This window comes from Numida meleagris, chromosome 25, assembly GCF_002078875.1.
Source record: "Numida meleagris isolate 19003 breed g44 Domestic line chromosome 25, NumMel1.0, whole genome shotgun sequence".
NCBI classification, from domain to species: Eukaryota; Metazoa; Chordata; class Aves; order Galliformes; family Numididae; genus Numida; species Numida meleagris.
Window position 1 is genome coordinate 2,826,652 of NC_034433.1, and position 25,351 is coordinate 2,852,002.

General features: G+C 46.1%; 1 protein-coding gene and 1 long non-coding RNA gene across 7 annotated transcripts in view; one reads left to right on the forward strand and one right to left on the reverse strand.

Annotated features, from left to right (window-relative positions):
• CD46 (CD46 molecule) overlaps positions 158–25,351 on the forward strand; it is a 32,628-nt gene continuing 7,434 nt past the window's right edge. For 4 of the 6 annotated variants that reach the window (XR_002432863.1, XR_002432864.1, XR_002432862.1 and 1 more), the window contains exons 1-12: positions 158–431; positions 1,238–1,429; positions 1,645–1,741; positions 2,360–2,445; positions 2,797–3,003; positions 3,738–3,920; positions 5,679–5,870; positions 6,187–6,213; positions 6,951–7,017; positions 20,765–20,915; positions 21,802–21,977; positions 22,699–23,208. Coding sequence is in view for 2 of the 6 variants with exons in the window: in XM_021377583.1 (XP_021233258.1) it covers positions 272–431; positions 1,238–1,429; positions 1,645–1,741; positions 2,360–2,445; positions 2,797–3,003; positions 3,738–3,920; positions 5,679–5,870; positions 6,187–6,213; positions 6,951–7,017; positions 10,557–10,608 (1,263 nt within the window). In the remaining 4 variants the exon portion in view is untranslated. Of the gene's footprint in view, positions 432–530; positions 654–1,237; positions 1,430–1,644; positions 1,742–2,359; positions 2,446–2,796; positions 3,004–3,737; positions 3,921–5,678; positions 5,871–6,186; positions 6,214–6,950; positions 7,018–8,810; positions 8,916–10,556; positions 12,002–20,764; positions 20,916–21,801; positions 21,978–22,698; positions 23,209–25,351 lie in introns of those variants that run through there. The other 2 variants (XM_021377584.1, XM_021377583.1) reach the window with 2 other exon arrangements.
• LOC110388381 lies at positions 12,650–25,291 on the reverse strand. Its single transcript, XR_002432873.1, has 2 exons — positions 23,800–25,291; positions 12,650–14,123 (listed from the first exon to the last, which is right to left on the reverse strand). It is a non-coding gene; the product is annotated as an uncharacterized LOC110388381 (long non-coding RNA).

Consider the following 25,351-nt stretch of genomic DNA (forward strand, 5'->3'; position numbering starts at 1 on the left):
ACGCGCGGCCTATCTTTCTGAGAAAAGCACAAAAGCCCCGCGGGCTCCACACCGGCGTGTTTGCTTTTTTTTTTTTTTTTTCAATCTGCCTTTGTTCACCGGCTCTGCACCACGGACCACACTTAGAGACGGTTTCGTCAGCCGGAAAGAGGCTGGGCGGGCCCTGCCCAAGAAAACGCCTTCTCCGCCCGAGCCCCGGCGTTCTCACACTCTCCCCTCAACCCGGTGGCGCCTCCGCCGCCCCGCCGTAACGAGGAGAGCCGGGCCCAAGATGGCGGCTGCCGTTCGCCAGGGAGCAGGCGTGCGCAGTGCGCATGCGTCGCGCGGCGAGCGCTGTCGCCTGAGAGTGAGACGCGGAGCCGTGGGCATGGCTGCTGGCGCGCTGGGGTTCGCGGTGCTGCTGGCGGGGCTCGGCGCGGCGCGGGGACAGGGTGAGCGACGGGGGCTGAGCACTGCGGGCCGCCACGGAGCGGAGCGGGGTGGGGGAACTGAGGGGGCCTCCCAGACCCGGTGGAGGCGGGGAGCGGCTGCGGCGGGAGGAGAGCGGGGCGGCCTGAGGGGATGGAGGAGACAAAGGGAGCAGCCGCGCCGCGGGGATGGGTCGCGGTGACGCTGGGCGGACCGTCAGCTGGCGGTTCTGCGATGGGTTTGGGGTTTGTTTATTTTTTTTCTGGGTGTGTTTTTTGTTCTTTTGTGTGAGGGGGCGCTTGGGGAGGAGCTCCTTTGTGTTCGTTGTTTGCTTTTGCTGCTGGAAGATGAAGAGGAACGTTACTCATCGCGGATTAAGTCAGGGATTTAATCAAAAACACAAAAATAGGTGTCGTGGTGGTAATCCGGTAACGATATACTGTTGCTAGTAGGAACTAGAAAGGAGCTTGTGGTCGAGGTAGAACGCCAAAGAGGAACCGAGCAGAGCAGCAATTAACCTGTGCTGTAGTGTGGAGTGGGAGCTAGAAACCAAAACCTTAAGAACTGTAAAAATAGCTCTGGCTTTTAAGCACTTAATTACTTTGTGGAGGTGCCCGGGGCCTGGCTGGGTGGGGCTCTGGGCAGCCTGGTCTGGTGGGACACCTGCCCACGGCAGGGGTTGGAACCCGGTGGGCTTTAAGGTCTTTCCTATGACTTGTTTGCATTAACGTCCTTAAAACCAATGTACCACCCTCGCTGTGCCTCCGCTTGTATCTCCCCTTGCTGATAAATCCCGGTATTGCTTTTATCCTTCTCTGCGCTCCCGCAGACTCCTGCGGACCTCCAGACAGAGTGCAGAATGCGGAGCTCACGGAGAGCTTCAGCGTGATGAGCAGCTTCCCCGTTGGAACCACCGTGACCTACACCTGTCTCCCCGGCTATAAGAGGATCCCTGGGATGCCCGCTGCTCGAACGTGTGGTGGAGACTTAACATGGTCATCGGTAGATCCATTCTGTACAGGTAATGTGTGCGTGACCTCTTGCTTTTTTAAATTTTTCTTTGTTATTTAACGGTTTCAGTTGTTTTTGAGTGAGAATTAACTTTCTGTGTAATTTAAAATCAAGCATGAAAAGTACTAGTGACTTTTAAGGGCAGCGTGTGCCGAAGCCGTAGTCTTTGTATATTACTACAAAGATGTAGGCTTGTTCTTTTTCTTTTTTCTTCCCTTTCCCCAGCGAGAACATGTAATCATCCAGGAGATATAGAAAATGGCTTTGTTCATGTGACAGATCTTACATTTGGTTCATCAGCTAATTTTTCTTGTGAAATAGGGTAAGTGTTTTTTTTTTTTTTTTCTCCCCATTTAGACCTGATTTGAACCAAACCCAGACTGAGGTTTCTGAGTTACACTGGGACAAATCACAGCAAAATACGGTTTGATTCCCGGCTTTACTTGCATCAAATAAGTCTTAAAGTGTTTAGTGAGATTCTGCACAATACCTTTAACAACTTTTTTTTTTTTATTGTGCCTGTGGCCCAGGGAGTGAATGTATTGCACTTCATTATTACATTGTATAGTGGCCCAGTTGTCTGTGTATGGCTAATCAACTCAAGAGTATTAACATTTCACAGGGGTTTTTTTCATTCTTCCTTCCTTTTCACAGTTTATTTCGTCACCATTTTTGGCTTAATGCTCTTAGTAGGTGCACATCTTAAAAGGGAAAGGTTTTGTCTGTGTCTTTAGTGATGTCTCCTTTGCTTCTCTCATTTTTGAAGTTGAGACTATTAGCAAAACAAAATCTCTTAAGATAACATTGTCATTACAACAAAAGTGTGGTAAGTCATATCTATGTAGTCACAGAAGAGAATCATGTAAACAGGGTTTCTAGCTGCTTCCTGGAAAGTGAATGTTCTAAAGTTTCACCTCTTTGAATATTTTCATCTGTCTAGGTACAGGTTAATTGGAAGTAGTCAAATTTCCTGTGTAATTAAAGGTAAAGGTGTTGACTGGAATGAAGAACCTCCTATATGTTACAGTAAGTAAATTACTGCTGTGTTTAAGTTTTGTAGTCAGACAGTGGTGGTTGATGTTAAAATACAGCTGCGTGCAGTACATTCACTAGTGAAAGAAATGATAGTAAAATAGGACAACAGGTAACCTCAGAATGTGGCTGAGGAATCTCCACTGAAAAATATCAGTTATTGTAGTAATGAGTTAATAGCTGTTCAAGTCTACGTATTCTGCAAATGACCACAGGTCTTTCTCAGTTGTAGCTGTAACTTGTCTTAGCTCTGTGACAGATTTTTAAGTGCAGTGACTTGAAAATCAAAGCTCTTTTCTTAAGGGAAGGAAATTCTGTCAGCTAATTCTTATGATTTTGTCCTAGAAATTTCTTGTGAACCGCCTCCAAGTATAGCCAATGGGCACTACAGTGAAGAACAGGACTATGTTTATCAAACAGCAGTAAGATACACTTGTGATGATGTACCGTACGGCAAAGATCCCTTCTCCCTGGTTGGTGAAGCTTCTATTTTCTGCACGGCTGATAAAGACTTAAATGGTGTTTGGAGTGGACCACCTCCACAGTGTAAAGGTTGTTTGTTTTTCAAATATATTTATCTTCTATGACTCCAAAATTTCAATATCTGCCTCTCTTGGAATTGGGGAGCTGAGGGGATGGATGGTTTTCCTTGCAGAGAAGGAGGCACTTTGTTCTCTGCTACTGTGAATTGATCAAGTTCCAGTGCGCATCAGATATTGATTATGATTATATCCATGATTAACTGCATCATGGATATTGATAGAGCATGACACAAAATGGCTTGGAACTTAAATTGAACTTAAAAATCAAAAAATGAAATATGAGTATGCAGTTGGTAGAAGTGACAAAGACCAAGTGAAGGAGCTGAGCTTGAGTATCTGATAAAAGCGTACATGAACAACCACCATGCTAGTGCAGAAGTAAGTGTAAAGCCTTGCAAGTACATGGTCTTGCTTTGTGTTTGCACGGAGAAAAACCTGATGTCTTGTCACAAGTGGTCTTGTCACTTGAATGCTATCCAAAATAATTTTGTTTTCTGAAATTCTGCCACTATATAGGAAGAAGTGTGTGGATTGGAAGTGGGACACACTTCTAGTTGACTGTGTACCGTTGGAAGTCAATCAGTAGCTTAAATTAGGGACAGTCTGCACGTTGGAGAGAGCAGGCTTCTTACCCGCGCAGTCCAAATAGTTGGTGGAATTAAGAAACTTTGCTAGAAGTAGTAAGTGCTGTGAAGATACGGTAAACAAATGTTTCAAAGCTGTTTTTCCTCTGACATATTTCAGTGGTCACCTGTGAAAACCCTGAAGTAGAAAATGGAAGAAAATTATTTGGATCTGCAGCTCGTTATAGCTATCGGGATTCGGTTACATTTGTATGTGATCCAGGCTATGACATGTCTGGGGAGGATGTAATTACTTGTCAAGGGAATAGCACCTGGTATCCACCAAAACCATCTTGTATAAAAAGTAAGTTTTTACATAGGAATCCAGCTTTTCTTGTATGTTCAGAGCGTTGTTAAGTCTTAGCTATAATTTAAATTACACTGTAGTTGGAAGCTAAGGAAGTTGCCATTGAGCCTCATCATAGACAGCTATTCCAGATGTTCCTGCGACTCAGCTCCTAACAGTGTTTGGGTGAGAACGAGTTGGATTACAGACGTGCATGTGGAAGTCATGGCACGGGCATACTGTGATGTTTCTGCATCGTAATAGCAGCGTGCTTTTTGTTCAAGTGATTTCATGAAGAAATAAGGAGGACGGATGTACCCTTTGGAATCTTGATAGAAAGTACAAGGGCTGTGCATAAAAAGAAATCAGTAGCATCCTTCCAGCGTACTCCAAATGATCATGTGTCTGAGTCTGTGTTCTCTTGCCTAGCTCTTCAGCTCTGGCTTTCCAGGCATCAGAATGTTTTTAGATTTTGACCAAGCCAATTATTGTTAGGCCTAATTTGCAGGGGCCGTTGAAGAGCATTTTCTGCAATCTTTCTCCTCCCTTTCTGCTAGAGGGACAGGGAAAGTTGTCACAGAATATAGTCAGAGAATTTCATGTGTGTGTATTCTAATGATAAGCTCTCAAGAATGAGGTCAACTTCTGCTTTTTTTCATAATGAATGGGTCTGATAAGGCACCTGAGAATTATGCTTATGAAAAATAATACACCAAAGTATATGTATTTCTCAGGTACTGTATCATATGATTGTACTACTCCAGTGAATGCCTGGAGTGATGTTTCCTTTAAGTCTTCTATAGGAAACATTTATATTTAAAATTGTGGTAAAGGTAGATGAGAAGTTCTAACAATTCAGGTACAGTAATATAATTTTATCATACCAAAGCAATGTATACTTAGAGAGCTAATGAATTATAAAAGTTTAAGATTTCTTATTGCTACTTTTGCTTTTAAATTTATGCTTTAGTTAGTGAAGATTTATGTGGTGCCCCGAAGTTCTCCCATGGAGAATTGGTTCCACTGGAATCTACGTACGTACGAGGAGAGTCTGTTCAGATAAGGTGCAGTTCTTGCTGTGCTTTTTGGTGGTGCAGAGGTCACAGTAACATGCCAAGGTCAAAATACATGGAGTTCTGAACCAAATTGTGCATGTGAGCAGAATTCATAATTAGGAAAATCAAGTGACGAGTTTGAGTTGTCTGATGTAGTAGTGCTTGACCCCTGACGGTCAGAGGCCTGTCAGCGTGCCCAGCTGGTCACAGATTACGTTAATGGGGTGTGAGTGCCATGGGTTGGGATTTGAGTAACTGAGCAGAGTTCTGTGCCTAGCTGGAGTCCCCCTGCAGTCTTAGTTTTATGTGTAGAAATTAATACAGTTCAAGAGCGGTTGTGAAAGTCCTGTTCTGGGATTGCTTTCTGAACATTGTTCCTTTGAAGGTGATAGACTTTGTACTCATTTTTCCCTTTGCATGGTGTGATCACTCGTAATATTAACAGAAAGATTTTCATTACTTCGATGCAGCGGTTTATCCTAACGAAGCTGGGATGTATATTTCTGTTCATGCATCTGAAGCATGTCCGTCATCACGTGTATTTGCTGCCTCTAGGAAGCAGGAAGCCTTTGCATATAATGTCTTAATGATCAGCTGAGCTTCTGATATTTACACAAACAAGGGGCTTTTGGATGGCAACTTCTTTAACCTGTTCCATGTACCAGCTCTGTTCTTGGACTTTCTTTTCACTTTTTTCACTTCAAAAATGTTTCTGTTCTAGGTGGTTCTGTACCTCCTGATTCCTCTCCAGTCATCAGCCATGGTAGAATAATTGAAGGAAAAAAACCTGCATATTCTGTAGGGGATTCTATTACAATTGAATGTTACGTAGGCTACACGTTACATGGAGCAGATCGTATTCAGTATATAGGAGAAGGCAGATGGAGTCCTGAAGTGCCAACTTGCAAGTTAAGTAAGTATGAACTGCAAGAATTTCCAACAGAATAAAAACACACATAGAATATTTACTTCTTGGGGACATGGTTTTATATTCAGAAGTCGTTCAAGGCAAATTTCTGTCTTTATTTCAGCATAAGAAAGATAGGTTTGGGTAAACATCCTTTTATGAACTGGCGTACTTAAGTTAAATAAAAGTTGCCATACAAAACTGACCTGCTGCAAGGGTCGTCTTGACAAGTGTTTATTTGGAACACCCCCATGAATATTTGTATAGTGTGTTTGAATAAGAACCATGCATTCCTCATAATACTCATTTACTCTGTTTTTAGGTGTGTATATTATTGTCATCATCTGTGGTAAGTATCATAATTCCTGAATGATATACGGTGTGGTGTTTGTGTGTGTGGAATTGATGCTGTGATCAGCTGGGAGCAACAGAAACTGTCTTTGGAGTTTTGCTTGCTTTAAAAATGCTTGCCTACTCCTAAAATTGCACAGTTCAAGAAAAGTGAAGATTTCGTAACAATCATAGACCAGTTTTTTGTAGGGGAAAAAAAATAATAATAAAAAAAAATCCCTGTCTGTGATGCATCAATACTTCCAGGGTGGTATTCCACAACTTTGTCGCTTTCCTAAACTCTTGAGAGCTTGGGCTTACTGAAAGTGAAAGCAGATAATTGTGCCAGCGAACTCAAGTGCTTGCTCTTGTTTTTATTTCTTTACTTTTGTCCTTGCATTTGTTGCCCCGTTTCCTAAGCCTGCTTTTTCTAATGTGTCTTTCTACCACCGCTTCTTTATAAATTTGTTCTAAAAAGTCATGACAGAATGCTGTGAGACCTGTGTTAAAGTTCCTGAGCTGGTGGTGTTATCCCATCTTGGTGATCGCTGTTCTTGGGCTGAACTATGCTGCAGAGTCTTGAGCAAAGCATCAAATATGTAATTGGGAAATGAACCATGTGGATTTAAGGTGTTGGAACGGGGGGACGTTGTATAGGATTCTGGGTGAAGACAGTGCTAGTATTTGAGGAAGTCTTTTCTTTATGAACTAGTTACTATCTCTCTCAGGCTTTTTTTTTTTTAATTCTTCCTCTAGTGATCATGGCAATTCTGATGTTCCTGGCAGCCTTCTGGGTCTGTAAGAAATTCATTTCACAAGAAGGGTGAGTAAGCCTTTTTTTTTTTTTATTGGCAATTTCTATGTGACTGAGCAAAAGCAGTGCTAACACATATGTGGTTGCTTAAGCTTTTTCTGCCTTTTCTTTTTTCAAATGTGTGATGTCCGCGTGTGAGCTTAGCAGCTAAAGTGCCTAACAGCATATTAGACTGTTTTTGTATCTGTAACTCCAATAAGGTGCTAATTAACACTCGTGCTATTTTTAAGGATGGAGAAACAGTCCTCAGGCTTATATTTAACGTAGGTACACTTACCTATGTTCACAACTGCTCTAAAACATGCCATTAGATATCTTAAAACCAGTGGTAGTATTGGTTTATGTGGGCTTCACCTGCTTTGTTTTTATTTTGCCTAAATAAGCATCTGGTGTCACTAGAGAAAGTCTCCTTAGGCTTTAAGAGCCAGAGTGGTTTACGTGATCTGGAAGCCTTGGAAGAGAGCTTCCATGCTTGTGCATGAGATGTGCCAGTGGTAGCAGAAGGAAACTGGATTACTGCTGTGTTTTGGACCAGAAACAACTTGAATAAAATGCTGTGGGCTTAGTTACAAGGAGAAGGCTCACATAAATGGACCTAAATGGTCCTATACTGTTAGAACAAAGAAATAGCTGGCGTTGCTATTAGAATGTGTAATGTGTAGATAGGCTTCAGTTTTTCAATTTGCAGCAGCGATGTTTGTTATCTTTACATTACAGACTTGTAAAATAAACTGTAAAAGATTAGGTGCACAAATAGTAGGCTTTATTTTTTTCTTTTTTTTGTGAGACATACAGGGCATTCTGCATTTGGAACTTTCTTTTCAAAATAACTAGTCATATATGCTTTTTGGTAGGGGATTGGCAGGAGATTTAAGTGCTTCTTTGTGCGTTGCTTCTTGTAGTGATGTCTTTGTTTTTAACCTTCTCAGGAAAAAAAAATACTGCTTTCTTGGAGAAGTACTTTGTAACAAACAAAATACTGAAAACTTGGAGCAAGTCAGGTGGAACAGTGGGGTGTTACAATATGTATCTCTCCAAAGCTCACTTAAATTTCAGATTTAGTGGAAGGATTCAGGGGATGCAAGACAAAGGGGAGCTTTCAGTGAAGCTAACCAGAGGAAATACTCCCACAGTTCTTATTTGTAGTGAAGTACTACTTGGGACAACCCTGAAGCTGGTTTATATCCAGTGAGGTTTTAGTGGAAGTATCTTCCCTGTAGGCAGGATGGTGCCTTTCCAGGGACCCCAGTGGCTGGGGCTGTGCACCTGTGTGCTGCAAAGGAATGCAGTGCTCTTGAGTAATTGCTTTTCATCCATCACTTGGATAACTTGCAGCCTGGATGGTCCCAATGCAAGCTAGTGCTTGCTATGGCAGTGCTTTCTGCCTTCATCAGTGAGGAAACTACTCAGTGTGGAGAAAGAAGAAGGGATCTAAAGGAAATATATCAAAAAGGAAAACAGAACAAAACAACGCTGTATTCCTGAAAATCCCATGCCATTTACTGTGCCCTGTACTTTCCTTGAGCTTCATCGCTGTGAGCGCCTGACTGTTAAATCCCATCCTTGTCTGAAAGCCCAATCTGATCTCCTTTTGCTAGGGCCTGGATCTCACTAGTTTTTTGGATTCCTGAAACAGTTGAGCCTTTCTGAACCGTTGTGCTTGCAGCATCTCATACCGTACCTTGGCCGTGTTTGTCTTCAGCATACAGCAAAAGTTGTGTCTTGCCCTCTGCTGCTTCTATGTTCACTTGATCCGTTTCCTAGGATATTCAATTAGACCTTTTTCCCCTTTTGCTGTTCAGCTCCTATACAGTTGATGAGAGTTGCAAGAAAACATGTATTTTAAAAAGTAATGTACCAGCTGAGATGGAAGAACTGCACAAATGAATTAATTGAATCTTGACAAGGTACACGCTTTCCACTTCATTTGGACATTTGCATTAAGCTTAAGTGTCTTTTTTTTAACGGTTTACTCTGAATTTCAGACGTATGGAATCCAGTGAACCTCAGTTTCCTATAGGAAAAACAATAAGAAGCATTCATTCATTTCCTCCCTTTGGAGGAAACCAAATCACATCTTTCTGCATTTTCAGCTTTCTTAAAAGAAAAAGAGAAACAAAAAAAAACAAAAAAACCCACAATAACAACAAAGCAACAAAGCAACAAAACAACAGAATAACTAACACAACAAAAAAACCCAAGAGCTCCTTTTCTTATCAGAAGGTGATTTCTCTTCAATTCTGTGGGTCTAAAAAGGGCCAAAATACAATTGTTTGTTTGGAAGGGATATTTTGAGCTATTGCTTAGTCCAGTAGTCAGGTGTATTTGGTGGTTGCAGTTTGTCCTAATGAGCTTAAATTTGTCTACTTAGCTCAACCCAAAATCTGGCTTTCTGAGCCATGTTGCTGCAGGACAGATGTAAGATGGAAGAGATCAACTTGACTGTTCCTCTCAGTATTTTGTTGTTACTGTCTTAATGGTTTGAATTTGCACGACAAATGTTTTTGCAAACTTGTGCCTTTGTGTTGCTTTTTTTCCATTGCACCATTCTGAGAAGGCAACGACTGAAACATTGGATTTCTTATTCTGACTTATAGTCAAAGTCTCTTCAAATGAATGGGCTTGTATTTTATTTAGTAATTTAACAACAAGTGACTTCTGAGTAGTTTTGGTAAGCTTGAGGTGGCGTGTATGGGAATCAAGCCTGGAGTTGATTCCAAAATAATGTGTTAATGAATACCATCTTTAGCTCTGAAGTAAGATGCTCCTAACTGTGATGGGATCCATTTTCTGGGTTAGTTGGCCTTACTTTTGGGGAGAGAAGGAATGGAGAGTTCTCACTGTCGCGAGCAAAAGAGAGAACTGGAAATAAGAGGGATAACATTGTGGCACAGCAGCGTGTGTGTGTGCACACTGTTAGATACTGTACAAAGCCATGGGAGCTAACACGCCTCGGAGACCGCATGTAACGGCGTAGACTTTTGTTGGTTTTGGTTTCCTTGTTGGTTTTCTGTGAAGGAAAAGATGTGTCATTCAGGAGTTTGAAAATACATCTATGTGGGTTTAAGTGGTCATGGCTGTGATTATTAATTTATAGCTCTCTTATGTTTAGGTACTGTACACTTGCTACAGTGAGCTAGGGAATCAAATTCTCAGTAATGCTTGGCTTCTGGCTATAAAATACATACTAACCGTCAGACTGCATATAAAATACATGGGTTGCTCACAATGTGGCCTCCAAATGAGTTAGGAATCCTGTAACAGCTCTGTGTTCAGCTTCTGATAATGTTCAGGCACGGTTTCTTCATCACTTGCACTAGTCCACTTGGATCAAATCCTTTTCTAATCCTTGGCTCGTTCTCTGTGGGTGAAACTGAAGCCAAAATCTCGCTGAGTGCCTTGGTTGCTTAGTAGGAAGCAGACAAGCAAGTTAGTTTCATGACTTCACCCGGTGATTCAACGCCACATCTGAGCGTGCGCTTCCAGAATGAATGTAAGAGCTGTTTTAAATGTGAGATCTCTGATTTGACTTATTTTTCTGTTTGTAGGAAGAGTGACAGCACTACGCAAACTGCCAAATATACGAGCTGTAAAGCGTGAATGTCTCTGAGGGTGGGAGGGAATCCGCAGTCGGATGTGCCTATCAGAAACAAAAATGAGAGCACTTATTCACCTACAGAAACTTAGCATACCTTGCACTGTGTTTTATGCCCTGGGTTAACTCCAGCAGGGAATAGTAGGATGAAAAAAAAAAAAATCAGAATTGTCTGCTGTTTTTATTTCCTGGGTCGTTCCTTGTCTCCTCTGTGTATGTGAGATGGACTTGGAGGCTCTTCCTGCAGCACACGTCGGTGTCTGTCGGCGGGGAGCGCTCCTCTTTCCTTACTGAAGAATGTCCAGTGTTAGCTCTGCTCACTAAGCTTCTAACGTGCCTCTCAATCACTGTTGCAATGGAGGCGGGGTGAATGATGTCTCTTGTGTTCGAAAATGTTTTAATTGTTCGTTTTGCTTCCGAGATCGGTGCAATTTAAAGGCTACGTCTGTTTGAAATTGTTGCAATTCAGGTCTTGTATCTGCTGCCTTCTCGTTTGCCAAAGTTGATTCTGTATATCTGATGAATTAAAGTGTGCCTTTGAATCAGTTTTATAGCTTTTCTGATGCCTTTAAGAAGGAAAAAAGACCTTTGGTATAATCCCAAAGGTGCTGTAATGGACTTGTTGCAATGGGGAAGTGAAGGTTTCCCTAGCAGGGGTATCCCCTGTCCTTGTATTTGTTGGCCTGCTGACAGAAGGAAACTAACCAAAACCTGCTGAGAATCTGTGTACCCATCTTTGAGATGTCTGTTATTTTTATTATTATTATTATTATTTTTATTATTTTGAGTCTTCATGTCCATTTCAGAGATAATTACGTTGCTTGTCAGAATAGAAAGGGTTCCATGTGAATTTAGCTGAGCTAAATGAGAGCAGGTTTTGGCTTTGTGGGTTTGCTTCCAACATGCAGGCAGCTTCTAAGCACCCATTTTCCCAACTCACCCAGCTTCAGGTGGCTGAGGTGGATTGGCTCTGCTGTTGGGAACAGGTTGTTTCAACAGCACAGAACTAGTGAGGGTTTCACTGGGCTCTCTGGGACACTCCCAGCAGCTGTTGTTCAGAGTTCCTAACAGTCTCCTGTTATTAAAGTGGGGTTTTGGCTGTGCAGAAGTGCTTGCTATTCATGGCCTCTTCAATAGCTGATCCCTAGTTTGCCAATTGTTTGTAAACACTGTGAAAATATAATATACTGAGAATTGAGAGTGTTGCTCATTAGCTGGCTTGTGTGTGGCATTTCCAATATCTTGCAATATGCTGAAGTAGACTGAATGCTTAAGTGAAATGATTGTTAAAAAAAAAAATAAAAAAAAATTTGGCTTTATTTTTATATTTTCATGAATGTAAAGACGAGTGATGGTTTGTATTATTACAAATAAAGATATTATATTATTTGGCAGTAAGTGTTTGTCTTTCATTTGTCGTGTGGCGAACGGCTGCGTTCTGTTATTCCAGGGGGTAACGTGAGTTGGATACATGACAAGTCAGGTGTGAGGTTCACGTTCCAAATGTTCTTTTTTTCTTTCTATGTGTAGTCAGCTGCCTCAAGGTGAAACCTGTCTGAGGATGGGCTAGAGAAGGAACTAACGTGCTGTATTTTGTAGTTCGTGGTTGTGATACTCTAAGTAGCTGCTATAGACTGCAAGTGATGACAGCATAGACTATACAGCTTTCAGAACTGTATAGGTTTCAGGATGGCAGTGAGTGTGCATAGGAGAGGCAACTACTGGGCAGTTTGACTGAGATGTTAGAAATTACTTCTTCCTAATTGTCGTGAATTCTACACCTTTTTTACAAAACTCGATCTCGCGTGAGTTGTTGCAGAATCTGGAACAGATAACGCCAAGTTGCACTGGGAGGACTTGAACTTGGTGCTACCAGAGAGGCTGGCTGCAAGGAAAGCGTCGTGGTGTTGCCACCTGCTGGTGTGTTGGTGATTGGTAGGTGTCTGTGTTACCAAAATCAGTGTTAGTGCTCACTGCTGGGCGTGGGGCGTGTGGTGTGCTGCTGCAAAGGGAGCTGGGGCTGAAATGAGACTCGAAGCGATTGGATGCTGTCCAGCAGGGAACCACGTCATCTGTCTGCCTGAGACAGAGCCCGATCCCAAGTAGCACACAGTTTTATTTCAAAGGAAAAGATGTGAGTAAATAACAGGTTAAGGCAAACGAATAGCACGTGGGATACAGGGGGCAGGAGGGTGGGTGGGTGGCCGTGCTGCTGCGCGTGGGCTCTGACTTGCTCGAGGTGAAGGACCTCAGCTGGCTGGCTGAGCAGATGCTCCGCTTTCCCCTGAAGCATCCATCCCCTGGGCTGTGGTGCTGAGTGTCCTCCTGTGTGCAGGATGGTCGGTCAGAGGCGTAACTTCTGCTCAGAGAACAGGAGAGCACGTGGGATGTTTGCGAAGCAAGGTCGTGCTTTGGCTGGCGTTTATTTATTAGGACTCTGGGGCTGGGGGGGAATGAAGTTTTCCATTATTGTTGCTTTTCCCCCTACATCATAACCGATTTCAAATGGTGCTAGACAGAAACTGAGACTCTGAACACCAAGAGAAATCGGTCAGCCTGTGTAAGAGACATTTTTCTGGCTCAGAGAAGAATCCTCTTGTAGATGACAGCTATGCGTTCCTTAAGGAAGACTATTCAGTGGTCTATCGAGTGCTTCATCCACAGTGATCACCCTTTCTGTGCACGTAAACGTGTTTGACAGCAGCAAGGTCAGGCGAAAGTAGTTTAGTTTGGCTTCGTTTTAGTGGTTTGGATGCAAAAGTATAAATGTCTAGCAAAAGATTACTGGAAGGGAGCAGCAAGGAACTGCAGTAGCAAAAGGAGCGGATTCTGTGTGCATCAGCGTGATTTCATCACTATTATTGAAGGCACGTGGGGGTTTGTTGACTGTTGAGATCAGACTGTCAGGGGGAGCTTCTGTGTTTGCAGAACAAGTCCCTGGAAGCTACGGAGTGGTAATGCTGCAATGAGAAGATCCCCAAGCACGCAGGGAAAGTACGCTTGCTCCAAGACAGTAAATTAAATGCTAGCGTCCTAGTGAGTGGATAGGAGAGGAAATGTACTCTTTGCCTGCCAGGGTGTAAGAAGCACCGTGCTGGTTTCCATGCAACTTTTGGATGACTTTACTCTGAACAACTTGAACTCAGTAGCCGTTGTTTATTCGGTAGAAATACATTGGAAGGAAGATTTTTTTTTTTTTCCTGCCGTGGCCCTAGCTTCGAGAGGGTGTATACAGTGATTGTATAGTGTATAGGAATCAGATGGTATTACAAAACGGATGGCTGGCAAACAAATAACGATGGGGGAAAGTGCTGGTTTAAGGAGGATAGGCTGTCAGTGAAGGTAGCAGCTGCTTGATCTCCTCCCACGCTGTAATTCTTGCTCCTAGAACACTGATTTCAAATGGTGCTAGATACAAAGTGGGAAAATCTAAGCCACCATGTGAAACCAGCTTCCAGAGGAAGACAGATCTTGCGCATGGCTGCAGGCTGAGGGGGAAAGTCCTTCATCTCCACCGTACCTGGAGAAAAATTAATGTATTTGGTGTTATTAGAAAGTGAGACGGTGACCGTCGGGTTAGTTATTTTATTGACACGCGTTTTTGGCATCTCGTGGTCAGCTGAGGCTCCTGTAGGAGAAATGAGATGTGTGCTGAAGAAGCCCGCTGCTGCAGCAGGGACTGTGGTTTCCTTTGCTTGCCAGGCAGAGTAGCAAAGCTCTTACCAGCAGGTGGGGAAAAAACACCTGACTTCTGTGGTGCTGATTTTGGAGGAGGAAGAAAAATAAAGTTTGTGCCATCCGGGAGCAATCTGCTATCCCATTCAGATACAGTGAGGCTATATCCCCCGTTCTAAGGCAGCGCTGTGGCTTTCCAGGCCTTACTGATCTCGGTGTCAACACAGGACAGGTGGACAGACAGAAGTTGGGTGCCCTTTGTGACAGGGAAGGGAAACGTGACCCTCGTGATGGAACTTGGTCAGCTCTCTCCCAAGGCTTGTAAATAGCATGCTCTTAAAAAGCGGGGAGGGGCCGGGTTTTGTGAGAAGATTGAAATCCTGTCAGCAAAAAAAGGGAACTTCTAATGAGAATAAATTATGTGGAAATGACTTGGAGCCGTGGGCCAGAATGAAACCTAAAAAGGGAGCGTTTGAAAATATAACTGTAAATGGTTCAACAAAAGTTGCTGGGGAGGTGGGAGGGCGTGAAAACGAGCGGCTGACGGCTATTGGGAACGGAACGGCTGCGAGCAGCGCCGTGCTGCAGCCGTGGTGCTTACCCTGCAGCAAACGTGTGGGATGCGACGGCTGACTGCAGGCCTGCCAACCACCACAAGCGTGTAACGTGCGAGCTGCCAGACCCTGGCCACTGCCTCTAACCTGTGCCCATGCAGAAGCTGGTGTGGGGTGGCACTGAGGCCGGCAGAAGGGGAGCTGCGAGTTTTACTTATTGATAGCCCAGGGTTTTGGCAGCTCTTAGCATCGGTTTTGTAACGACACCAGGAATCTGCATCGGCGGCTACGTTTTCTAATGCACACCCACAGATAGCGGAGGAAAGCTCAGGGAAAAGAGCATGTCCTTCCAAGAAAGGGGGAGTGGAGGAAGGGGAAGGAGCTGTACTAGATTACAGTCTGGCTATTTACTGTAGTTTCTAAATCCATTAACTGGGGCAGCGGGGTGAGAGAAAAGTGGAAAGCAGGTTCCCTCCCCAGTGTCCATCTTGCTGGCACAGTTATTTATGAGGCATCCTATATTATCAGCATAAAGGTTTACTAGTGAGAAGCTGGGCTGCGAGGTACTGCTGCCAGAGGTCGGCTGTGGCCCTGCGAGGACCAGCATCCTCTGGACACAGGCTCAAAGTGAGGAGGGTCACTTTGTGGTTGGTTTGGGTTTTCTTCTCCGTATCAAGCCCATGCCTTAACGAGGGGAAGGGAAGCTTTGTTAAGGGTTTTAAAAGTTGGTGGAAATGTCACTTATGTTCATGCTCCTGAAAGTGAAAGCTTCTCTGGAGGTGCGAGGTGTAGAGAGATGGCGAGTGCCTCTGCACTTGGGTCTGAACCCCTTCCCCTCTGCCCCTCCCTGTAGCAGCCAAACCTTCCAGAAATAGCATGCAGCAGTTCAAGACCAGTGGCTCATTCATTATTTATAGTTTGATTAAAAACGAATTTCCTTTCAGCATGATTAAGATGATGCTGTCCCTCCTGCAGGTCGCCTGCAGATCTCCCTGGGCCTTACCGAGCTCCCCTTCCCTGCCTGCAGCCGGGAGATGTCAGGCCTTGCTGCCCAGCTGCAGATACACCTTTCAGGAAGGATACATCTGTGACAGTGTATTCTCTTCTTCCCAAACCTGATAGCATGCTGGGGCAGGTAGTGTGCAGAAGGAAGGAGAAAAAGAGAGCATCTCAGGACCATGTGATATGCACAGTGTGCATATATGCAAAACCAGTGCTTGTCTCGAGCATCTGCTGGGTGTGTGTTGCATGTGTATGGATGGATGGGGACACGTGCAGAGACAAGCAAATACTATCAGCTAGAGTTGGCTTTGTCAAAGTATTCGAGTTTCTCTGAGTAATAGCAGAGAAAGTGCAATGTTACTGTTCTGTTTCTTTCCTCCTTTTCTGACACCTTTCAGCAGCAGTGTGCTATAGCTTCCTTCAGAGGAACCTCTCTAAGCCTTTCAGGACTCCATGCTGCTTTATATCCTCTAGACAAGACAAGGCAAAAAAGGAAGAAATCCCTGCCTGCCCCATGAAAGGGAACCTCCTCCCTAGCCAAGGACCTTTAATGTAGTCTGCAGGAACATGGCAAGTCCAAGTGTTGCTGCAGACCTGATTTCTCCCAACTGCTTATATATAAAGGCAGTTTCTGGGGATTCTGCAATAAGCATCATTCCCCCTCCCCCATTTTGAAATACCAAAATTAAATTCTTGGATCATCGATTTCTGGTCTCCCCTGTAGGAAGTATTCCTGTTCTGCATGCAGAGCTGAGGCAGAGAAGCACCCCCCAGTCAAGGGATGAGTCAGACCAGGCCAGGTGCAGGACAGAGGGGTGTGACAGTGCAAGTGGTGACCTGTAAGGGAAATTGGAATGAGTGAACTTCTAAGGTTTCAAAAAACCTTCCTCAGCTCAGGGGAGCATGTAACTGCATTTGTTTGTTGTGCAGCTCTGTTACTGCGCGGAGTTGCGTAGGTCAGGTATGGACAAATGTGCCCAAACTTGCAGTCTGGGCTAATCATTAGTGTGTAATGCCTGCTGCAGCTGCAGCACTGACCAGGGCTGAGCACAGACAGGTGGGTGCTGCATTGCTTTGTGGGTTTGATGCTTGGACTAGAAGACAGCCCTAGAGATGCTGCAGCTATTCAGGACACACAAACATGCACCTCCCTCGTGAGCTCAGAGCATAATGGAGACTTTATCCTTCATTAAGACCGGAATAAAAACTTCAGGTCACATTCCTGAATGAACAGTTTGTTCCTTTAGTCCCACTCTTGCAGCCTAAGGATGGCAGTATAAATAGCAAAGTGAAGAACAGGAGCTCTGAGTCTGTGAACTCATGCTATCTGTGGCCTACCACCAAAAAGAAAAAAGGGAGCTTGAGCACTGCACTGTACCGTGCTGTGGGGTGTACAGTACTAAAATCTGTAGGACTTTTAGTCCCACACAGCCTATTGGAGCAATGGGACAGCTAGGTCTGCTTGACATTTGGGTCACTAACTTGTTTTAACATACGGAGGAGCCGGAAGATAATCTTTTCCGGATTATTTAGGGCATGCCCTGTGATATGCAGCATCGCCGATGGCTGGAATTGGGTTTGTGTTCAGGTCAGAGATGCATCTTTCCTCTTTGTAGGGTGGCTTCACCGGAGCACGTTTGTGTGTGGTTCTCTCTTGGTGCTTTGAGTGAGTTTTGGACTTTGTGCCTACCGTGGTTTTGGTGCCTACCAAAGTTTTCCTGAACAGTGCTGAGCCCTGTCCTGGCAGTCAGCGTAGGCATTGTATTGGTGGTTTGGATGCAACTAACCCTGTCTTGAGGGCTAAATAACACTAGAATCAACTCGGACACGTCAGCTGATGTGATGGGCTGTAGCAGCCCTCGTGTCGTGGTTCTGCTTTTTCTGTGCTTGGATCTAACAAAGGAGGCTTGAAAAATGTTCTTAACAGTACAATGCTACTAATATAACTATGATTTATTTGCAAGACCTGCTTGGTGTTTTGTCTTTTTCAATCCCAAAACTTTGTGTCGGACTGTTAAGTGAAAGATAGCACTTACAAGCAATTCAGAAGAACAGCAAGTCCCAGAGCTATTCTGAACTGAAGGGAACATTAGCATGGTGATGCTTGTAGGAGTGCAAGCCATTAGGGTTACAGTTCCTATTCTTCTGCTTCCCATCTGCTAACCTGAAATTGTTTTGAACTGCCTCCAGTCATACAGTTCTCTTCCACCTCTACTTTCATGAGAGCTCCTGTGCAAAGCCACAGCCTGCTTGGAGGGCACAGGAGGTCCTGAGCTGCTGAATCCTATTGAGGATTTCAGATTACTCAAAGAACGATGAGGCAAATTCACACAAGGGAGAAAAGCCTTGCAGTTGCATGACCTCACTTGTGGAAAAGCAGCAGGAAGGTATAACAGTTCAAACTCCTCAAATGGAGCTATGCACAGCTTGTTTGAACAGCCCGTTACGCAGCTAACGGCGTTGAAAAAAAATCTCCACTAAAGCAGCTGAAACCAGAAAAGTAATTTTCTGTTCCTAACTTCTGTACCTAAGCATCACCTTAGAATATACGGTGCTATTGCAGGTCTTGAAAGAAGTCGCAGGGAGATGATTGTGATTTGTGTAGTCAATTCAGGAACATGGTGTTTCTCTAGCACTACAGTTCCAGCTACTTCAGGTAATGTCAGGAGGGGAAGTCCCATTTTTCTTTGTCATTGAAGAGACAAAATAATACCTTGTACAAGTGGTGAACATGAGGAAACAGCTACTGCCATTTTTTTAGCTGAAGTATGGCCTGCCCTTAAGCCAGATGTGTACTCTGCCATGTTCTAACACCATTCACAGTAGAAGGACCTGGCAAAAAAGCTGAAGAAAATCCCTGACCCAACTCCCCCAAGCACGGGAGCTGTTTGTTTGGTTTTTTTTGCCCATTCCCAAGATTCTCATCATCCTTTCTGTCTCGGAAACATCCCCATGTTTGAGAGCCACTGCTGCTCTCTGCATCGGAGCCGCAGAGCCAAATGCAGAACAGCGTGCTGCTGCTGGACACGTAGTATGCACCATTTGCACTGGATAAAGATTGTTTGTGTGGGGAGCTGAAGAGATGTGCTTAACTCAGAAATAGCTCTCTTCCTTGGAAAGCTTAAGGTCTGAATCACACTGTGTTGGCTCAGTTTTTAGCAGACAAGCTATCACATATGCCTCCCTGTAGGCGAAGAGTCGTCACTGGCATCAGGATTAGCAGCCAGGTTCTTTTCCTTTGGAAGCTGGAGAGTAATGCTGCAGGCTAAGGCAGGCTTGAAGCACGGTCAGAGCAAGAAGTGGCCCAAGGCAGGATTGCCAGAGGTGGGCTCGTGGAACTGCAAGCAGCAAGGAGCTGCTTGTGTCTTTGCTTGGCCTGGGCTGGCTCTGCTGGACCCCTGCATTCCTCTGTTTAAAAGGAGCCAACCGAACTTTGTTACTGTGAAGATGGGGACAAAATAAGTTATTTTGGTCAAGATCCTTGACGCATTAAGTACTTGGTGCTGCCTGTGAAGCTGAGAAGACTAGAGCCAGGCGTAAAGCATCCCTAGTTAATTTTGCCTGGAGTCCACTGAAAATACCACTGATAGAAACAGATAGAAACGCCTCACAAAAAGGTGGAAATTGGGCCAGGGATGAGGTGGCCTTAGAGCTGAGGTACCTGAAACTGAAAGCACGAGAGACAGCACCAGTGCAACAGACACTGGTGTGGAGTCCACCTTCTAATGACTACAGAAGCAGAAATGCAAATATATGCAGCGGCACTTTTTTTTTTTTCCCCTTTGGAACAGAGTGTAAGTTGATGCCTAGTCCTTAAAAATATGCCACTCCTGCCTCCCAGCAGTCCAGAGGAAGTCTTTGGGAAAGAAGGGGAGAGAGAACCGGTACAAAGTTTTTTTTTTTTTTTTTTTTTTTAAGCAAGTTTCTGTAGTTTACTCAAGAAACAAATGATGGATCTGGATTTTAATACACCGCTGAGATCTGACGTGTTTTGCACCCGCACTTTTGGACTCGGTTGTCCCCCTCCTGCAGTAGCCTCACCTTAATTTTCGTGCCTCACCACCAGGTTCGGGGCTCGAGCACTGCAACTGTTGCAAGAAATGTGGATTGGGAGTTCCAGGACCTGACAGTCAGGAATGACCTTGCAGCGGGCAGCTATTGTACCTCCCTCGGAGCCGTGCCAGTACAAACGGCACTTGCATCTCAGAGTGCTGTTGAAACCATTTTGTGAGATCCCCACCTTGGCCATTTCTGCTGCCTACTTTGCACCATTGTGGGTGGGCCGGGACAGGGCAGAGCATTCATTTCTTGCGCCATAATAAAAGCACGGTCCCAACCCGAGGTTTCAAATATCTGCCTCTCTACAGGTATATAAAGGGTACGGGCAACTCAGACCTCTCTTGCATGCAACTCTGTCCATTGACACCAGTGCTACAGATGCTTAACTGATGCAGCTTTAATCTTAAGCTTACCCCCCCAGTCCCACCCATATTAAATGTAAGAAAATGTCCTTATTAAAGATACAAGGCGACAGTGAACGTTCTGGATAGGTCTGGAAGCAATTTGTGAGAGGAGTGAGGAAGGAATACTTGGCATCTGGACATTCTAATGAGTTTTCCCAAATAAGAAAAGCATTTCCTCCTAGACCGTAAGCTTCTCACAGCATCAGTAAAGCTCCTGACACAGAGCCCGACGCTGTGTTTGTATGACATGGAAATTAACAGCAGCAGCAGCACTGCAGGCTCCGAGTCTACTCTGCGAGCAACAAAATGGCTAGGGGTGCTGTTGTGTTCATTTGAATTCCTTCACCGTTTGTGGGTGGTAAAACCGGTGGGTGCCAACATCCCTGCCACGTCAGGTATGGTTGCGAACTTTAACATCGACGTTAAACGAATGCTTCTAACGTTATTCTGCCTTGTGCCCTCATCAGCTCAACCCCATCGAGCAGAGGCAGCAACCAACAGCAAAATCGGACTGCGTCACAGATGTAACATGACCATCGGCAAAACGAGTGCAGAAAGATATCATGGCTGTCTCATCGTTCAGACAGCCTTCCTTCAGTGTCAGAGAAGAATGAGCTGGTAATGCTTTTACATTTCTGTCGTGAGCGTTTGCAATTCTTCACTGTACCGAATTTTGCAGGCTTTGAACAGTCTAAACCCTAAAGAAAATAGCGTGTGTTTTGCCAACAGAGCCAGGGCACTCTCAAACGCTGCGTCACAATGCCGCACTGAGGCTGGGAGTATTATAAACCCTGCTTTACAAAGGAGGGAAACCAAAATATTGAGAAACGCATGAGTTTACCAAAGTGGCAGAGGGAGAAAGAAATGACAGCTTTCCCAAGAGTTTTCGAGGCAATACGTAGAAAACCATTATGGAGCAGTTAGCCATGTACAGCCAACGTAGCATTCACGTGCACAAAATCACTACTGTCCTACAGAAATATGCCATGTCCCCTTCTTAGCCTTGTTTCTTGCAAGTCTCGCAGGTTCACCTGCTGATAGTAACCTCAATTCCTGACTAATGACATTTACAGACGAAGTTTAACATTGAAATAACTCCTCTCTCTTAGTCTCCTTTTCCTGCCTGCACTTAGTCGCAAATTACCATTGTGGCCAAAAGATGGGAGCAAAAGGAGGAAAAATAAATGCATCCCTGCATCAAACACAGCTACTCAAGGACATGCATATGCCTTGGTATGTTGGTGGCCAGCTGCACCTCCTTCTGAAGGGCTAAGCAGTGCCATTAAGATGGACTACCTTTGCAAATTAATGGGGTCCTCCATCCCACCGCTGTGATAGGGGGGAACATGAAGGGTTCTCCCTTCAGACGGACTTAACCCACCGCTCTCCCACGCAAAAAGGAATCATTTCTTAGTCCAGCTCCTGGCTGGACGGAGTTCCCTCCGTGGCTGCCTTGCACTCTTCCCACAGACGTGTGTATTTATGCCTGTCCATCTTGCTGCAGGGACCACCATTGCTGCTGCTATTCCAGTTGCTCCCCTGCTCTGCGGAACTGGCGCTGCAGGAGGCAAGGATGCTCCAACCAGCGAGGGCTCAGTGAGTCAGGAGGGGCCGTGATGACTGCAGCAGGAGCTGAACCACCCCCCGGAATCCGGCAGGAAAGGAGGAGAGGCAAGGAAGGTAGAGATGGGGAAGAGGAACAAACTGGGGAGTGGCACCTACTGTCTGTTTGCTTCTTCCCTCCCTGCTCCTGCCACCGCACTGCTGTTGGAAATGGCGTCCTCCCCTCTGGGTTACTGCGCAAAGAAATGGTCGGGCATAAATCCGCAGCGCCCGCGGCCTGTATCACCCAGCAGCCCCGACCCGGGTGGGTGCAACATGCAGCACAGCCCCTGCCCTCAGCCCGACAGCCAGAGGACAGGCACTGCTGTGACCGCAGCAGAGCTGGAGCTAAACCCAGCGGTTGTTGCTAAACAACCGGTCCTGACGCTTGGTATGTCAGTGAGTGACGAATATAGATTAAATGCTTATGCTACCACAACCTTAAACTTGTTTAAGCCTTGGTGCGCTGAAGGGCTATGGGATAATGTGCCCTGCTGTATGAGAAAGCAAAGTTACTGCTCCATGCTTATCCGGGTGGCTTCCACAGCCAGAAGGACCGAGCTCAGAGCTGGCCGTGTCCTCAGAACTTCCCGGCTCGTCTTCACTGTTGGGGCATTTAAGAAGAGAGGTGAAAAAACAGCACAGTAACTGGTGCAGGGAACGAAGCGTTCTCCTCTCGGCATCTCCTCGGCCGCTCTGGCACTGCCGCCTGCCCACGCTCCGTCCGTCCTTCCCTCCCTGCCCCGTCCTCCTTCCTGCCCACGTCCTAACTCTGCCCTTCCTTCTGCATCATTTCCAGGTGCCCCGAGCAGCTCGCAGTGCTGCTCACGCCTCGCCACCGCCTAAGGAAGAGGACGAGAAGGAAGGAAAGGAGGAAATAAAAGCCCCGAAGCCAAGTGCTTTCCGTGGTGGAGCTTGGCAGCTCTGACACGTCATCGTGACAGCGGCACAGCAAAGCGAAACCTTCCCGGCGCCGGCGCGGGGCAGGAAGGAGGCGGGGACCGAACCCGGGACTCGAACCCGGAGCGGCCCGCAGTCGGCGCCGCGGGTCCGGGCCGGGCCGGGAGCCCCCGGCACTTTGAGACGAGCGCAGCCAACATTCGGATTTGACACCAGGCCCTCGGCCAATCCGAGTGGGCTTTTCACCTGCCATCGCCTCCTCCGCCAATCGGACGGCGTGTTTGGGCTGAGAGCCCTCCCCGGCCAATCGGGAGCCGGCTGAGCCACTTAGTTAATGATGCAGCAGTACAGGGAAGACTATCACATGTGAGCTGGAAGGCTGCCAACATGGAGACACGGAGAGAGCAAGGTAAACAACTTTCCAACGCCAAAATGATGACATTTAATCCCTAAATGCTAGCTTCCCGTCTCGACTCATCCTTAACCCCTTTCAGCTGGTGTGGAAGCGTCTGGAAGGCACCGTGTACCTGTCTCCAGTGCTTTTAAAAACTGGCTGACGTGCCCTGCAATGATCACTGCGTCACCGTTTGCCACTTTCCGAACTACGCAGTGACAAAGCCCCGAGCCCGGCTCGCAGGGGCGGCTTTTAACCCCTGCACCCAGCCCTGACGCCACGACAGCCCTCGGGGGGGACGGCAGGGAATAAAAAGCCCGAGCAAAACATGAAAACAGCAGTCTGCAAAGTTGTCATCTCTCTCCCACGACTACTGCCCTCCTCTGCATTACAGCAATGCTGGCAAGAGTGGCATTCGTACAACCTGTGCCGTCGTTCCATTGAGAAAACAGCTCTGACGCAGAGCAGAGCAATCATACCCAGCCGAAATGATAATGAAGGCACTTGGGGAGCTGAACTTAGGGACGATGGGGGAAGGGGACGCCCTGCAAAGCATTACAAAACGTAGATGCAGCTCCAGCCCCATCCTGATCAAAGGGTACGTACGTGGGAAAGACGAACCGGACCGAGGAGCTCTGCCCGTGCACCAGCTGCGCAGCGTTCAGCCCTCCGCTTGCTGTGTAGCGCCGCAGAATAGAAGGTTCCAGAAATTTCCTTTCCGTTAACCCTTTCGGTGTCTGCCCACTCTCCCTCCCCGCGGGATTAAGTGCGCCGGGTCTCCAGCATCGTCAACGGGCGAAGCCTCCTACGCCAACCGAGCCCAGATACGCTTTCTAAATGACACCGTCTGGTGACAGGAGCCTGGTCCCTGGTGTTGGTATTACTTCTCTTTCTTGAGCCCTCTCCCCCTTTCCGGCTGCCTCTCTCCCCTCTTGCTGCAGCAGGGCTGTTGCTGGTAGACCTATCGACGGAGCTTGCTCTCTCGCTCTCTCGCTGAGCTCTGTGACGCAGCTCTAAATTCTCCAGCCTGCTCCTTGTGTTATAACAGCGGAACTGCAGCCTTCCAGGGAGCCCGTGCCAGCAGTGCCAGGGCCAGGCACACCGAGGGAGACTCGCTCCTGGACGCTGCACCTTTTTTTTTTTGGTGATTATTATGTTCCTCACCTGTGCTTCTGTGCTGCCTTCCCAGCCTCTCAGCCTCGCATCTCCCTCTCTGCTTCTGAGTCACGCTTGCTAGGTTAACTCTTTTAGGATTGGTAGTCAGCAACACAAATCTCGAACGAGCGCAGCTGAAACCACAGCCAACTTTGTGGTGGTTTCTGCTTTAAAAAAACCAAAGCAAATCTTCTTGGCTCTAAGAAACAAAAACACACACACACACGTTCCAGTAGAGAGTTAGTGCTTCTCGATTAACTGTTTGGGTGTCAGGAACCACTGCCCGATGTCCTAAAATAAAGGGATCTGGGCCTACGTCCTGCAAATACTCAGCCAGCATTACCTTGTAGCACGATGCAACTTAAAAAGGAACCACTCACAGGAGTGGATGCGGGACTTCTGGACATAAAAGCATGAAAATGCTGCTGGATCCACGTGATCCTGTTATGCTGGTCGTAAGACATCGATCTGACTGTGGTTCAGCCACTGAGCAGATGCATTGTGTAGGATAAGGTACTGGAAGTGCTAGAGAGCTATAGGCTCTACTTAATCTGAACAGTATTAATAAGTGTTACTGCGCACACAGATTCAGAATGCTCAGTGTAGGCAGGGGAACTAATAGCTGCATTCTGGGAGTCTCCAGAATCCAATCATCTCTGTCAGAGAAGGTTCACCAGCAGCTGCATATTGCAGCACAGCAGGCACAGCCAGGCAGGCAAGGTGCTGCTGCCGAGCGGCTCTCCTCGCTCGTACCCCTCTGCCTTGCATTAGCTCCAGCGCAGTCAACTTCAGCACCAGGCAGAGGCTGCGCTGCTCCCGTCTCGGTGCCTCGAAACCGGATAATGTGGAGGAGGATCAGTGGTAGATGGAGCATCTGGGAATCAAAGCGGAGCTCATGGAAAGCCAGCCCTGCATGAGGGAGTTTGTGCGTCAGGCTGCGTGTCCAACAGAGCCCGTTTGAAAACCTCAGTATCGGGAGAGATCGCCGCTACACAAAGGCATC